This window comes from Anomaloglossus baeobatrachus, chromosome 6 (genome assembly GCF_048569485.1).
Source record: "Anomaloglossus baeobatrachus isolate aAnoBae1 chromosome 6, aAnoBae1.hap1, whole genome shotgun sequence".
Lineage (NCBI taxonomy): Eukaryota > Metazoa > Chordata > Amphibia > Anura > Aromobatidae > Anomaloglossus > Anomaloglossus baeobatrachus.
The window spans coordinates 563,650,042-563,665,923 of record NC_134358.1 but is presented as its reverse complement, the minus strand read 5'-3'; the positions used below and the strand labels follow the sequence as shown (position 1 = coordinate 563,665,923).

The 15,882-nt window shown below is 48.5% G+C and overlaps 1 protein-coding gene across 2 annotated transcripts in view; it reads left to right on the top strand.

Annotated features, from left to right (window-relative positions):
* The window catches only part of VIPR1 (vasoactive intestinal peptide receptor 1), a 266,845-nt gene that overhangs the window by 42,492 nt on the left and 208,471 nt on the right, over positions 1 to 15,882 (top strand). For both annotated transcript variants that reach the window (XM_075315753.1, XM_075315752.1), the window contains exon 2: positions 7,097 to 7,190. In XM_075315753.1, coding sequence (XP_075171868.1) covers positions 7,097 to 7,190 — 94 coding nt within the window. The remainder of the gene's footprint in view (positions 1 to 7,096; positions 7,191 to 15,882) is intronic.

Here is a 15,882-nt window from a genome sequence, read left to right as displayed (position 1 = left end):
GACTACATCCATCAGTCTCTGCCGGCCATGCTGGGAGTTGTAGTGTCTGTGTTGCCGCAGGTTGCATCCTCCATGCACCGTCCTATCTCCTTAGTACATGATGTTCTGTATCTGATACTGTGACCTTTACACTTTATGGTTTTTGGTTTCGTCTTTGCGGTGATTTTCTATTTGTTTTTCGGCTTATTGCTCTGTGTGATATTTCGGATCATTTGGTGTTCAGAGAGCGACGTCATAGCAGCGCAGAGTATTTCAGGAGTGCAGGGCACTGAGCTGTGCGGCTGTCACAGGCTGAGAGCAAGGTGCAACCTCTACAGCAGCGCAGAGTATTTCAGGAGCGGAGGGCGCTGAGCTGTGCGGCTGTCACAGGCTGAGAGTAAGGTGCAACCTCTACAGCAGTGCAGAGTATTTCAGGAGCGGAGGGCGCTGAGCTGTGCGGCTGTCACAGGCTGAGAGTAAGGTGCAACCTCTACAGCAGTGCAGAGTATTTCAGGAGCGGAGGGCACTGAGCTGTGCGGCTGTCACAGGCTGATAGTAAGGTGCAACCTCTACAGCAGCGCAGAGTATTTCAGGAGCAGAGGGTACTGAGCTGTGCGGCTGTCACAGGCTGATAGTAAGGTGCAACCTCTACAGCAGCGCAGAGTATTTGAGGAGCGGAGGGCGCTGAGCTGTGCGGCTGTCACAGGCTGAGAGCAAGGTGCAGCCTCTACAGCAGCACAGAGTATTTCAGATATTGGTGTTGTGTATTAGTTGACCCTGTGTCCCTCTAGGTTCATAGACTGGTGCCGGTGAGTATTTTCCCTTTATATATGGCATTTTCTATCACTCCGGGTGGAGCTGTTGTGACCTGATATCATCACCTGAGGATTCGCTCTCTCAGTTTTTTTATGAGTTTATTGGAGCCAGTCCCTGAAAAATTGCAAATCCTCCAAAACCTCTCGCTCTTCACTTTCATAATAAAACACTTTTCTGATCACATTCTGTCTTTTGAGCGTTTTTCTGCGCCAAGTTTTCAAACATTCTCTGAAGCCGCCACTGATGGAAAACGCTCCAAAAAAGCGCTGTCCAATCAGAGGCTGAAAAACTCCCCCAAAAACTCCCCAAAAAAGCCACTCCTGGCACGATTTCCACTAGAGAACTCTGGGCCTGATCCATGAAAACCTTTAGGCCAGAATTCCAGAGTTAAGTTTTTGATTTAGAACCTGAGATCATTTCCAAGATTTTGGGGAAGTTTCTTTTATTTTTTGAGGAGGATCTGAAAAGTTTCCAATCATTCACTGCACCACAAACTCCATGTGATTTTACTGATTTTTTTTTAAATAATTTTTGGAGTAAAAACTCTTCAACTGTCCAATTATAACTTGTGGCTTTTGAAGTTTTTGGTTTTAGAACTCAGTGCGAACAGATCCCAAAACTAAACTCGCAGGTCTTTATTGCATTCTCCAAGGGTCCAGTGCACACGGGGTCTCCTCTCATTTCTATTGCACTCCATCTACTGTATTATATAAAGCTGTGTATGTACAGTACAGACCAAAAGTTTGGACACACCTTCTCATTCAAAGAGTTTTCTTTATTTTCAGGACTCTGAAAATTGTAGATTCACATTGAAGGCATCAAAACTATGAATTACCACATGTGGAATGAAATACTTAACAAAAAAGTGTGAAACAACTGAAAATATGTCTTATATTCTAGGTTCTTCACAGTAGCCGCCTTTTGCTTTGATTACTGCTTTGCACACTCTTGGCATTCTCTTGATGAGCTTCTAGAGGTAGTCACCGGAAATGGTCTTCACGTCACAGGTGTGCCCTGTCAGGTTTAATAAGTGGGATTTCTTGCCTTATAAATGGGGTTGGGACCATCAGTTGTGTTGTGCAGACGTCTGGAGGATACACAGCGGATAGCCCTACTGAATACACTGTTAAAATTTGTATTATGGCAATTTGTGTATGTCCACTAAAGGAATCTGCACCGTCGCATTTGCAATTATGAAATTTTGCACAGACACCTCATGTGACTCAGGGAAAATCATAGACTATGTTTTGAAGGGGAAATTTAATCCCGTGTTTTACAGTTATTTGCCAAAAAACCTGCCTCCATTAAAGTGAAGGGAGCTGGGAGCTACAGGTCATTAATAGGAGCTGTGATTGGTTGCTATAGGCAGAGAGACAGAGACAGAGATACACAGAGACTGATACAGAGACGGAGACACGCAGAAATGGAGACACACAGAGACAGAAACACGCAGAGACTGATGCAGCGATGGAGACACACAGCGATGGAGACACACAATGACACAAGAGAGGCACACACAGAGAGAGACACACAGCGACAGAGACACAGAGACAGACACAGAGACACAGAGAGAGACACATACAGGGAGAGAGAGTGGTAGACAGACCTACAGAGAGACTTCGTTACTATCCCAGTCAACGCCGGGTACTACAGCTAGTGTTTAATTAAAAAGGAAAAATAATAATAATAATAATAATAATAATAAAAAAAAACCATGGTGTCAGGATTAGATTCTGCAGCATTGCAGCTGGACCCTGCGGCTGTTTGTCTGGAGCCCCGGGGGGCAGGACCGGGCAGGATGGGGCTTGTCCCGCCGTCTTAATGGACCGAGAAGTATAAAAACATTCCTTTGATTGTCCGTAAAGTGGCGCTCGCTAAATCCATCGCGGCTCTTTGTGTTCATCTGAACTAATTGCTCCGCGTGCAAACAACCTCCAGCCGCGGATGATCGGAGGATCCCTGCTCTTTCTTCAGCTCTTATTTGCAGATGGTAAAGTCGTGTTTGTTGAGGCTGCGAGTGTTTATCAGACACATGATGGCGGATTACGCGGAGCAGACGCCGCTGACATCTCCATTATTCCTAATGAACATTATTCTCGTATCAGTAGTGTTCTGATTCTTCACGATCTCTGATTGCTTTGAAAGAATGGAGACAGCCGGAGTCTAGAGCTAGAAACCCTCTCACATCTGTATCCAATCCACACATGTGACCTGCACTGATACATTGTAACAAAATATCAGCAGAGAAGAAACTCTACATAAATATATAAATAACAGAACAAACTGGATATAAGATAAGAGAGATAAGGAACCCCCCCAACAGACCACTCCATAAAAAAGGCAGATGCTACCACCGTGTCATAGAATGTTCTAGACAGAGTCCTACAGACACCGAAGGACCTCAATAGGTGGAGTCGACTCTGGCCCTTCTTATACCGGGCATCAGTATTCGTAATCCAGTCCATCTTTTTGTTGAGGTGGACACCCAGGTACTTGTAAGAGTCCACTTCTCAACGTCTTTTCCCTGGATGATCACCGGTGCTATAGGGGGTGCTATAGGGGGTGCTATAGGGGGTGACTTCCTCCTAAGGTGAATGACCATCTCCTTCGTCTTGCTGGTATTTACTTGAAGAGCGTTGGTCTCACACCAGCCAACAAAGTCACTAATGATACCCTTATATTCCTCATCATGCCCATCAGATATGCATCCAATAATTGCCGTATCATCCGAGAACTTCTGAAGATGGCAGTGATCCGAGTTGTACTGTACCACCCCCGTGCCAGAGGCCGAGCCGCTCGGATCCGGAACCACGGTGGCTCGAGGGGTCTCCGGACCCGGGGGTTCACGCGGACACTCGAATTCAAAAAGAGGGGGGGATAGTCTGTACAGGGGATGTGTAAGTAATGTAAGAGACCACCTCTGCTGTTGGGGGAGCCCGGTGGCGATGGTGTAGCAGCTGGATGTTTAACCCCTCCGTGGGTAGGGGGTTTGTGCTCCGGGGCCCACTGGGTGTTGGTGAAGGGGGTGCCATTGGAGAGAGGTAAAGGGGCTTTTTCAGCGTACTCACTCAGTCCAGAAATAATCACACCGACAGCTTGTAAACCAGAATTCTGAGCACCGCTGCAGTATGGAGGGAGCACGTGTGGATCCGCGCCCTTGGTGTTGCTGTTAGCCTGTGGCCTTCTCCGTGGCACCTTCTCACTAGTTGGACCCTCAGGCTTGAAACTCTTCGGGTCCTGCTCACCCGTATGGCTAATGGAGTGAGCTTGCTCTCAGGGTTCACGCGTAGGATTTCTTTGGACTGTAATTTGGGAAAGTCCTATCCCATCGGTGCGCTAGTACCTTGATTTTGGAGCGGGTTGGGGATGAATCTTGAAGTCTTCACCCCTGTCGGGTAAATTACTGGGACGCGTGTAGCTACTTTCCGGCCTAGGGTCCGCGTACCCCGTCGTGCCCTGGCCCCTGCCCGGTGATGGCTCAAGGCCGCCGGCCGCCCTCCTCGGCAGTCCGTGCCCCTTGATGCGATCCCCTGCGAACCGGGGTTCCAGCTCCTACCAGGTTCAGACCAACGTCTGCCACCTAGTAAACTTCAGGAGCCCTGCTCCGGACCGGTGACCTCTCCCTCGCAGAGAGTCTCCTTCCACCTCCTACTCCTTTCACTCCCGTTTCACTTCTCTGTCACTTTCCCACTTTCCCCTACCAACCCCCCATATGGGCGGCCCTATTCCCTTCAGGCCCCCCAATGGTGTGTCTGGTGGGTACGGTGCAAAGTGCTTCTAGGATTTTGACTAGCTCTGCTCTTAGCAACACCAAAGGACCAGGATCCGTAACCAAGGAGGGCGGATACTGTACAGAAGGGCCGATTGCACAATACCCTGTGACCACCTGATAGGCCAGGGCGTCACAGTACCTAAAGTCCGAAGTGTACAGACTGAACAAAAGGGGTGAAAGGACCGTGTCCTGTGGTGCCCCAGTGCTGCAGACCACCACATCAGACACACAGTCGTGAAACCTCACATACTGCGGTCTGTTGGTGAGGTAATCGATCGTCCATGCCGTCAACTGCTTGTCCGCTCCGGCTCTCTCCAACTTCCCTCTCAGCAGAGCAGGCCGGATGGTATTGAAGCACTGGAGAAGTCAAAAAACATGACCCTCAGTGTTCCCTGCTCTCCCTAGGTGAGAGAGACATCGATGCTGCAGAGAGATGACAGCGTCCTCCACCCCAATCCCGGGCTGGTAGGCTCCAGCACTGGGCCCACCACAGGACGGAGATGGTACAGGATAAGCCTCTCCATGGTCTTCATCAGATGTGAGGTCAGAGCCACCGGTCTATAGTGGTTAGGCTCCCTAGGATGTGAGATCTTTGGCACTGGAACCACACGGGACGTCTTCCACCGATCAGGAACCCTCTCCAGACTCAGGCTGACCACCTCCGCACAGTCTGTGAGCAGTCTGGGCCTGATTCCATCCGGTCCTGCCGATAACATTGTAACAAACCCTCAGCTGTGACAAATATTGGATCTATTCGAATAATATCATTCAAACTCTATTATAACAATGTCCTAATCTCCTTCGGGACAACTGTAGTTTACGTTTTTCGCTTTCAGTCTCTCGTCTGGTTACTTTCAGTTCTGTCAGTTTTCGGTCTGGTGACTACATGTCCCGTCATGCCGTGTCCAGAGGGACGCGTGGCCTCATCACATGTATGAGACGCCAAAGTCAAACCCAACGCTCCAAATGGTGAGCAGAAGTCTGGGAGGCCACAAATACAGGAGAAGGCCCAGGAGAGGCTGGAGGCCGCGCTCTGTGCTGCTGAATGCATGGTACAGGCAGTGTGCAATATGCAGCTAATCATGTGACCAACTCTGGGGGGAGGCCACACATGTCATTGGTGCAAGCCATGCGGCTGCAGAAGGGCCGAGGAGGTCATGGGGCCACGTCCACCTCCAAAGCAGAGGGCCCATATTGTCCTCTTCTGTCTGTGTCCCCCACTGGCCATGCGCCCTGATGTTCTCAGTTACATAATAAGAAAACCTCGTCACGTCCCGGGGTCTCTTCCGTATTTATTTGTTTCTTTTCTGGGGGTCGGTTGACGCCTTCTGACTTGTTCCCTTCTAATTATCCCAGGTATCATCACTTGTAGATGTCGAGGATTTGCTGCAGCTCGTGGCGGAGACTTTCTGAATAATTTACGTGTTGAGTCTCCGCATTGTCGTGGGTTGTGCGGAGCTGTGGATGAGCGGGGTAGTGGTCACAGAAAACGTGGCACCTGCGGCTGATCCGAAATACTAGGTTTTTCATTTATGCCCCCCTTAATGCGCCTCCTCCTTTCAGTATAAGCATGATGGTTCTGCTGCCTCGAATTCTGGAGCCTGTGATGTAAATCCTGTTACAATATGGCGGCGTCCTGCTGCGATTGTGCCCAGATTCCAATGAGAACAAGCAGAGCTGCAGTGTAAAGCATGGGCACGGACGGCGCTGCAGACTGAGGCTCAGTTCACATGTCCTGTAGTCATCCGTTTCTGTCGGATCTGTTTTTTTAATATGGAAGTCTATGGACAACGGATCCGTTAACGGATTGCTATTTGGCCATGTTTTTGTAACGGATCCATTGTCCATAGACTCCACAAATGAAAAACGGATCTTCCATTATTTCACAACAGACAAAAAAGTTGTGTTTGTGCCTCGTGTCCTAAAAAATGAGTTGTGTCCCCACCGACCCTTTCCTCCTCCCTCCCTGGGGACTAAATGGTGTGAGATGCAGGAGGAGCATTATATTGCATGGACTCTGGTGGACATTTTGGGGGTCTATTTATGGATGGGAGTTGCACCCCATAATCAGGCATTACTAGGGGACTCCTGGGGTGTAATGATCCTTTTTCGGGCGCCGGTTCCCTTTAAATCCCCATGTAGTGCACAGTGGTGTTATGTTGGGCTGTCACCATATTCTGGGATCTGTCACGCTGCAGAAAGGATTTAATATGCAGATGACTTGTTTTGCATGAAGTTTGTTATTATGCAATTATGCAAATGACTCCTCGCGTCTCCAGGACAGATCTTGACATCTTCACTTGCCACATAACAAAGTGACGGTTCAAGAGTCACCGGCCAAATATTCAGCGGAGATGGTCCTCAGATGGGGAACCCTGGAGCCGGATCCTGGCCGTCCTCTATATAACGACTCCAGTGTGCGGGGACGGGGGATCATGGAGGGGGGGAGGGGGGTGGCGGGTTGGCCACATCTTTGGAGTTCTTGTCCGGGATGATAAGACGCCTCACATGTGGTTTTTGTGTTTGCAGATTCTCTCTGTGCCAGAATGTAACATTATGCAGCTAATCGACCGCAAGCGCAACGAGTGCATCGACCACGCCGACTATTACAACGAGACCGCAGGTAAGGAAAGGTGGAAATATATAGATAATGTACACCTGCTGGAAATCTACCTGAGAGAGAGAGCGATGGATGGATGGATGGATGGATGGATAGATAGAGAGATAGATAGAGAGATAGATAGAGAGATAGATAGAGAGATAGATAGATAGAGGGATAGATAGATAGATAGATAGATAGATAGATAGATAGATAGATAGATAGAGGGATGGGGAAAATAAGTATTTGATCCTCTGCCGATTTTGCAGTTTTCCCCCTACGCAGAATCGAGAGGTTTGTAATTTCTATCGTAGGTAACTTCTTCTGTGACAGAATAAGAAAATCCCATTGTAGGATTTATAAATATTTAATTTGCATTTTATTGCATGAAATAAGTATTTGATACAAAAGAAAAACAGAACTTAATATTTGGTAGAAACCTTTGTTTGCAGTTACAAAGGTCGGACATTTCCAGTTTTTCTTCACCAGGTTTGAACACACTGCAGCAGAGGTTTTGGCCACTCCTCCATACAGATCTTCTCTATATCTTTCAGGTCACTCCTCAATACAGATCTTCTCTATATCTTTCAGGTCACTCCTCCATACAGATCTTCTCTATATCTTTCAGGTCACTCCTCAATACAGATCTTCTCTATATCTTTCAGGTCACTCCTCAATACAGATCTTCTCTATATCTTTCAGGTCACTCCTCAATACAGATCTTCTCTATATCTTTCAGGTCACTCCTCAATACAGATCTTCTCCAGATCTTTCAGGTCACTCCTCAATACAGATCTTCTCCAGATCTTTCAGGTCACTCCTCAATACAGATCTTCTCCAGATCTTTCAGGTCACTCCTCCTCCATACAGATCTTTTCCAGATCTTTCAGTTCGCTTCTCCTTACAGATCTTCTCCAGATCTTTCAGGTCACTCCTCCATACAGATCTTCTCCAGATCTTTCAGGTCACTCCTCCATACAGATCTTCTCCAGATCTTTCAGGTCACTCCTCAATACAGATCTTCTCCAGATCTTTCAGGTCACTCCTCCATACAGACCTTCTCCAGATCTTTCAGGTCACTCCTCCATACAGATCTTCTCCAGATCTTTCAGGTCACTCCTCCATACAGATCTTCTCCAGATCTTTCAGGTCACTCCTCCATACAGATCTTCTCCAGATCTTTCAGGTCACTCCTCCATACAGACCTTCTCCAGATCTTTCAGGTCACTCCTCCATACAGATCTTCTCCAGATCTTTCAGGTCACTCCTCCATACAGACCTTCTCCAGATCTTTCAGGTCACTCCTCCATACAGATCTTCTCCAGATCTTTCAGGTCACTCCTCCATACAGATCTTCTCCAGATCTTTCAGGTCACTCCTCCATACAGATCTTCTCCAGATCTTTCAGGTCACTCCTCCATACAGATTTTCTCCAGATCTTTCAGGTCACTCCTCCATATAGATCTTCTCCAGATCTCTCCAGACTGTTGGCCAAAATCTCACGATACATGACCCCATCCATTCTCCCTTGAATACGGTGCTGGCACCCCCCTCCAAAGTATGAGGTCTTCACCCCCATGCTTCACGGTTGGGTCAGTGCTCTTGAAGCTGGACTCGTCCATCTTCCTCCAAACACGGCGAGTGGAGTTGATACCAAAAAATTCTATTTTGTTCTCCTCTGACCACATGACCATCTCCCATGCCTCCTCTGGATCATCCAGATGGTCATTACAGAACTTCAAACAGGCCAGGACATGTGTTGGCATGAGCAGGGGACCTTGTGTGCCCTGCGAGATTTTAATCTTGCACGGAGCCCCAGACAGAGTAAGGCCATGTGCCCACGGGACGCTCGTACCTGCGGATATATTCGCAGGTACGGCCGCATGTTTCCCGCAGTTGCCCGCCGGCCGGAGTTTCCAGCGGAATAGCTGCGGGAAACATGCGGAGTTTCACGCGATTTACCTGTGGACGTCCTGGCCTCTATCTCCATAGAGGAGGGCCGGGATCTCCGCAAGTAAATCTGCATGAATAATTGACATGCAGTTAGGTGCGGCTGAGGGATCTCCGCAGGAGATTCCGCAGCCGCACTTTCCGCAGCGTGGACACACACTCCCCATGTCCCATAGGGTAACATGGGGAGTGCCTGTACATGCTAGAACCTGCAGATTTATCTGGAAAATCCAGAAAAATCTGCAGGTTTTCCGCGGCAAACTCCGCACCAAAAAGCTCCCGTGGGCACATGGCCTAAGATTGACAGTCATCTTGTGTTTTTTCAATTTTCTAATAATTGCACCAACAGTTGTTGCCTTCTCACCAAGCTGCTTGCCTATTGTCCGGTAGCCCATCCCAGCCTTGTGCAGGTCTACAATATTGTCCCTGGTGCCTTTAGACAGCTCTTTGGTATTGGCCATGGTGGAGAGGTTGAATGTGATTGTGTGGGAACAGGGGTCTATTATACAGGTAACGAGTTTAAACAAGTGCAATTAATACAGGTAATGAGTGCAGAGTAGGAGAAAAAGAAAAAATAACAGGTCTGTGAGAGCAGAATTTCTGCTGGTCGGCCGTTGATAAATACTTATTTCATGCAATCAAATTAAAATTTATTATTTATACATCATACAATGGGATTTTCTGGATTTTTTTTATTCTCTCACAGTTGAAGTTTCCTACGATAAAATTTACAGCCCTCTCCATTCTGTGTAGGGGGGAAAACTTGCAAAATTGGGAGAGGATCAAATACTAATTTTCCCATCTGTAGATAGATATATAGCCCTTCTTTGAGGCTCTGATGGGACTTGTCTGGGATTTAACATCTGGAGATCTGTCACTTGGAAGAATTATTTTCCCAGAATTAAGACTTTTCAAATTAGTGGAAAAAAGAATCTTATTTTTCAGCATTTGGCACCGAAAGGGAGGAAGAGGTGAAAATGATGGAGCAGCCAAAGACGTGTCACCGCAATAATGGATGTCTTGGCCTTCATGCTTCAGATAACTGCGGATAAAAAAACATCTAGAAGTTAGTGTAGAGAGGTAAATCATCTATTAATGAAGGAATTCAACCAAAATAGATGGATATAGATAGAGAGAGATCTAGCAAAAATAATTGTCTGTCACGTTCTTTAATTTCCTCCTTTTCTTTGATCCTATTTTCTGTAAAATATCAGAGAAATCTATAAAGTATTCTGTGTATCTCAGGAGCTCAGCTGTATCACCACTCGTCCTCCTCAGTATCTTGTATGTGGCTGTAAAACAACTGGCTGCAGCCGGAGCCTCTCCCCTCTGCTCTGCCTGCAGTAGCACAAAGGATCAATAAGCTCCACCCCCAGCAAGACAGGATCTTATCATATATCTCTGTATATAGAGAGCTCCCCCTAGTGATGACTGCAGACAGGATCTTATCATGTATCTCTGTATACAGGGAGCTCCCCTAGTGGTGGCTGCAGACAGGATCTTATCATATATCTCTGTATATAGAGAGCTCCCCCTAGTGATGTCTGCAGACAGGATCTTATCATGTATCTCTGTATACAGGGAGCTCCCCCTAGTGGTGGCTGCAGACAGGATCTTATCATGTATCTCTGTATACAGGGAGCTCCCCCTAGTGGTGGCTGCAGACAGGATCTTATCATGTATCTCTGTATACAGGGAGCTCCCCCTAGTGGTGGCTGCAGACAGGATCTTATCATGTATCTCTGTATACAGGGAGCTCCCCCTAGTGGTGGCTGCAGACAGGAGCTTATCATGTATCTCTGTATACAGGGAGCTCCCCCTAGTGGTGGCTGCAGACAGGATCTTATCATGTATCTCTGTATACAGGGAGCTCCCTCTAGTGGTGGCTGCAGACAGGATCTTATCATGTATCTCTGTATACAGGGAGCTCCCCCTAGTGGTGGCTGCAGACAGGATCTTATCATGTATCTCTGTATACAGGAAGCTCCCCCTAGTGGTGGCTGCAGACAGGATCTTATCATGTATCTCTGTATACAGGAAGCTCCCCCTAGTGGTGGCTGCAGACAGGATCTTATCATGTATCTCTGTATACAGGGAGCTCCCCTTAGTGGTGACTGCAGACAGAATCGTATCATGTATATCTGTATACAGGGAGCTCCCCCTAGTGGTGGCTGCAGACAGGATCTTATCATGTATCTCTGTATACAGGGAGCTCCCCCTAGTGGTGGCTGCAGACAGGATCTTATCATGTATCTCTGTATACAGGGAGCTCCCCCTAGTGGTGACTGCAGACAGGATCTTATCATGTATCTCTGTATACAGGAAGCTCCCCCTAGTGGTGGCTGCAGACAGAATCTTATCATGTATCTCTGTATACAGGGAGCTCCTCCTAGTGGTGGCTGCAGACAGGATCTTATCATGTATCTCTGTATACAGGGAGCTCCCCCTAGTGGTGACTGCAGACAGGATCTTATCATGTATCTCTGTATACAGGAAGCTCCCCCTAGTGGTGACTGCAGACAGGATCTTATCATGTATCTCTGTATACAGGGAGCTCCCCCTAGTGGTGACTGCAGACAGGATCTTATGTATCTCTGTATACAGGGAGCTCCCCCTAGTGGTGGCTGCAGACAGGATCTTATCATGTATCTCTGTATACAGGGAGCTCCCCCTAGTGATGTCTGCAGACAGGATCTTATCATGTATCTCTGTATACAGGAAGCTCCCCCTAGTGGTGGCTGCAGACAGAATCTTATCATGTATCTCTGTATACAGGGAGCTCCCCCTAGTGGTGACTGCAGGCAGGATCTTATCATGTATCTCTGTATACAGGGAGCTCCCCCTAGTGATGTCTGCAGACAGGATCTTATCATGTATCTCTGTATACAGGAAGCTCCCCCTAGTGGTGACTGCAGACAGGATCTTATCATGTATCTCTGTATACAGGGAGCTCCCTTTAGTGGTGGCTGCAGACAGGATCTTATCATGTATCTCTGTATACAGGGAGCTCCCCCTAGTGGTGGCTGCAGACAGAATATTATCATGTATCTCTGTATACAGAAAGCTCCCCCTAGTGGTGGCTGCAGACAGGATCTTATCATGTATCTCTGTATACAGGGAGCTCCCCCTAGTGGTGACTGCAGACAGGATCTTATCATGTATCTCTGTATACAGGGAGCTCCCCCTAGTGGTGACTGCAGACAGGATCTTATCATGTATCTCTGTATACAGGGAGCTTCCCCTAGTGGTGGCTGCAGACAGGATCTTATCATGTATCTCTGTATACAGGGAGCTCCCCCTAGTGGTGGCTGCAGACAGGATCTTATCATGTATCTTTGTATACAGGGAGCTCCCCCTAGTGGTGACTGCAGACAGGATCTTATGTATCTCTGTATACAGGGAGCTCCCCCTAGTGGTGGCTGCAGACAGGATGTTATCATGTATCTCTGTATACAGGGAGCTCCCCCTAGTGGTGACTGCAGACAGGATCTTATGTATCTCTGTATACAGGGAGCTCCCCCTAGTGGTGGCTGCAGACAGGATCTTATCATGTATCTCTGTATACAGGGAGCTCCCCCTAGTGGTGACTGCAGACAGGATCTTATCATGTATCTCTGTATACAGGGAGCTCCCCCTAGTGGTGACTGCAGACAGGATCTTATCATGTATCGCTGTATACAGGGAGCTCCCCCTAGTGGTGGCTGCAGACAGAATCTTATCATGTATTTCTGTATACAGGGAGCTCCCCCTAGTGGTGGCTGCAGACAGGATCTTATCATGTATCTCTGTATACAGGGAGCTCCCCCTAGTGGTGACTGCAGACAGGATCTTATCATGTATCTCTGTATACAGGGAGCTCCCCCTAGTGGTGGCTGCAGACAGGATCTTATCATGTATCTCTGTATACAGGGAGCTCCCCCTAGTGGTGGCTGCAGACAGGATCTTATCATGTGTCTCTGTATACAGGGAGCTCCCCCTAGTGGTGACTGCAGACAGGATCTTATCATGTATCTCTGTATACAGGGAGCTTCCCCTAGTGGTGGCTGCAGACAGGATCTTATCATGTATCTCTGTATACAGGGAGTTCCCTCTAGTGGTGGCTGCAGACAGGATCTTATCATGTATCTCTGTATACAGGGAGCTCCCCCTAGTGGTGGCTGCAGATATAATTCAGAATTAAAAAAAAAAAAATACATTTTGTCCATTGTCTCCAACAATTAGTCTGGCAGATGGTTCCAAATACATCATGATCTCTTGTCCCAATATTGGGGATGTAGGGTGCAGACAATTGGAGGGTGATAATCCGTGTATCTTCTGCCCTATATGCTCTCCAGCTGCCCCCTGACTCCCCTCCTGCCTCCGTTTGCAGCTTGTTTTGGACTCGGTTCCTTCGGGGACCTCACGTGAGGACTTTACCCTGCAGGAAGCCAAACTCTACTTTCGCAATTCTCCTCGGCAGAACACATCCAAATTTCCCAGGGGCCCGAACTCGTAGAAATGGTCACTTTATCTTAATTGCTTTTTGTTAACCCAGAAAGCCCATATCCATCAATCGTGTTATCGTAACGAGGTCTGAGGAGAGACGAGGTCTGAGGAGAGACGAGGTCTGAGGAGAGACGAGGTCTGAGGAGAGACGAGGTCTGAGGAGAGACGTGGCCACAAAACCGGGAAGTGATTGATTTGTTTTTGCACAAGCATTGGGTGTGAAATGCATTAATCCTTTAATTCCCCCTCCTCCTCCCCGGCCGCCTATTAATCTAATGGTCCTCAGTCCAGTGCCTTCTGCTTCAGCCGCTGATTGTGTTTGCTCTCATATCCGTATGGTTAATGGCCGGAGATAAAGCATCTCGTGTGTACACGGTCCTATGCTGAGCTCAGCTCCTGTCCATCCACACATGATATTTACTTTGGCGCAGCGGCTGATGCTGAATCAAGTAAGACGTCTTCAGGCCGGAATTTTCCACCCTACGAGCGGCGAGATCAGTGATCGACTGCAATTCATGGGTCAGATTTCTTGCTTTTAAAGTTGTTAATTGCTGTTCATCCATATGAAGAAGTAACAGCAGTCACCGGTATATTAGCGCTACAAAAAAAGTATTCAACCCCCAAGACAATAAATCCGGTCCTGATGGCACTTAGAGGAGTCTGCGCAGAGTGGGGACTTGGCCTAGTTATGGGTGGTGCAAGTGCAGAATGAGCCCAGCGGTGCACGAGTAAATGGCACCTGTGCACCATATAGGAGGAGTGTGTGCAGCACAAAGGAGGAGTGTGTGTGTGCGACACAAGGGAGGGGTGTGTGCGGCATATAGGAGTTTGTGCGGCATGTAGGAGGAGTGTGCACGGCACAAAGGAGGAATGTGTGCGGCACAAAGGAGGAGGGTGTGTGCGGCACAAAGGAGGAGTGTGTGTGTGGCACAAAGGAGGAATGTGCGCGGCACAAAGGAGGAGGGTGTGTATGGCACAAAGGAGGAGAGTGTGTGCGGCACAAAGGAGGAGTGTGTGTGTGGCACAAAGGAGGAGTGTGTGTGTGGCACAAAGGAGGAGTGTGTGTGTGGCACAAAGGAGGAGTGTGTGTGTGGCACAAAGGAGGAGTGTGTGTGCGGCACAAAGGAGGAGTGTGTGTGCGGCACAAAGGAGGAGAGTGTGTGCGGCACAAAGGAGGAGTGTGTGTGTGGCACAAAGGAGGAGTGTGTGTGTGGCACAAAGGAGGAGTGTGTGTGTGGCACAAAGGAGGAGTGTGTGCGGCACAAAGGAGGAGTGTGTGTGCGGCACAAAGGAGGAGTGTGTGTGCGGCACAAAGTAGGAGTGTGTGCGGCACAAAGGAGGGGTGTGTGCGGCACAAAGGAGGAATGTGTGCGGCACAAAGGAGGAGGGTGTGTGTGGCACAAAGGAGGAGGGTGTGTGTGGCACAAAGTAGGAGTGTGTGTGCGGCACAAAGGAGGGGTGTGCGGCACAAAGGAGGGGTGTGTGCGGCACAAAGGAGGGGTGTGTGCGGCACAAAGTAGGAGTGTGTGTGCGGCACAAAGTAGGAGTGTGTGTGCGGCACAAAGGAGGGGTGTGTGCGGCACAAAGGAGGGGTGTGTGCGGCACAAAGGAGGAGTGTGTGCGGCACAAAGGAGGGGTGTGTGCGGCACAAAGGAGGGGTGTGTGCGGCACAAAGGAGGGGTGTGTGCGGCACAAAGGAGGGGTGTGTGCGGCACAAAGGAGGGGTGTGTGCGGCACAAAGGAGGAGTGTGTGCGGCACAAAGGAGGGGTGTGTGCATTCCAAAGGAGGAGTGTGTGCATCCTAAAGGAGGGGTGTGTGTGGCACAAAGGAAGAGTGTGGGCGTCATATAGGAGGGGTGTGTGCGTAACATTGGATGAGGGTGTGTGGCACAAAGGAGGGGTGTGTGCGGTGTCTTCTACCCAGTCTCCTCAGAGAGCCCCCGGCTGTGCCCCTCTGGTCTGTGTATGGTGAAGGGTTCGGAGGGACAATAAGTTGGCCACTTTTATATTTTTTATATACCTCGGCTGCCCCTGATCCAGTGAAGTGAGGAGGGGGCTCCTTAGAAGTATATTTTGTGAAATATTGAAGACGGAGGCAGAAAGCCCCTGAACCTGAACTAATGTTCCCTTTAGAATATTCCAAGACGTAAACCCCGATAGGTGTGAAATCCTAATTATCCGTGTTTGTGCACAGACAGCAGTCATTTTCTGACATTTCTGAGGTTCACAATCCCGCCTCCATCCAATTAGGCTTCCAGACACCTTTCTAATGTATTATATA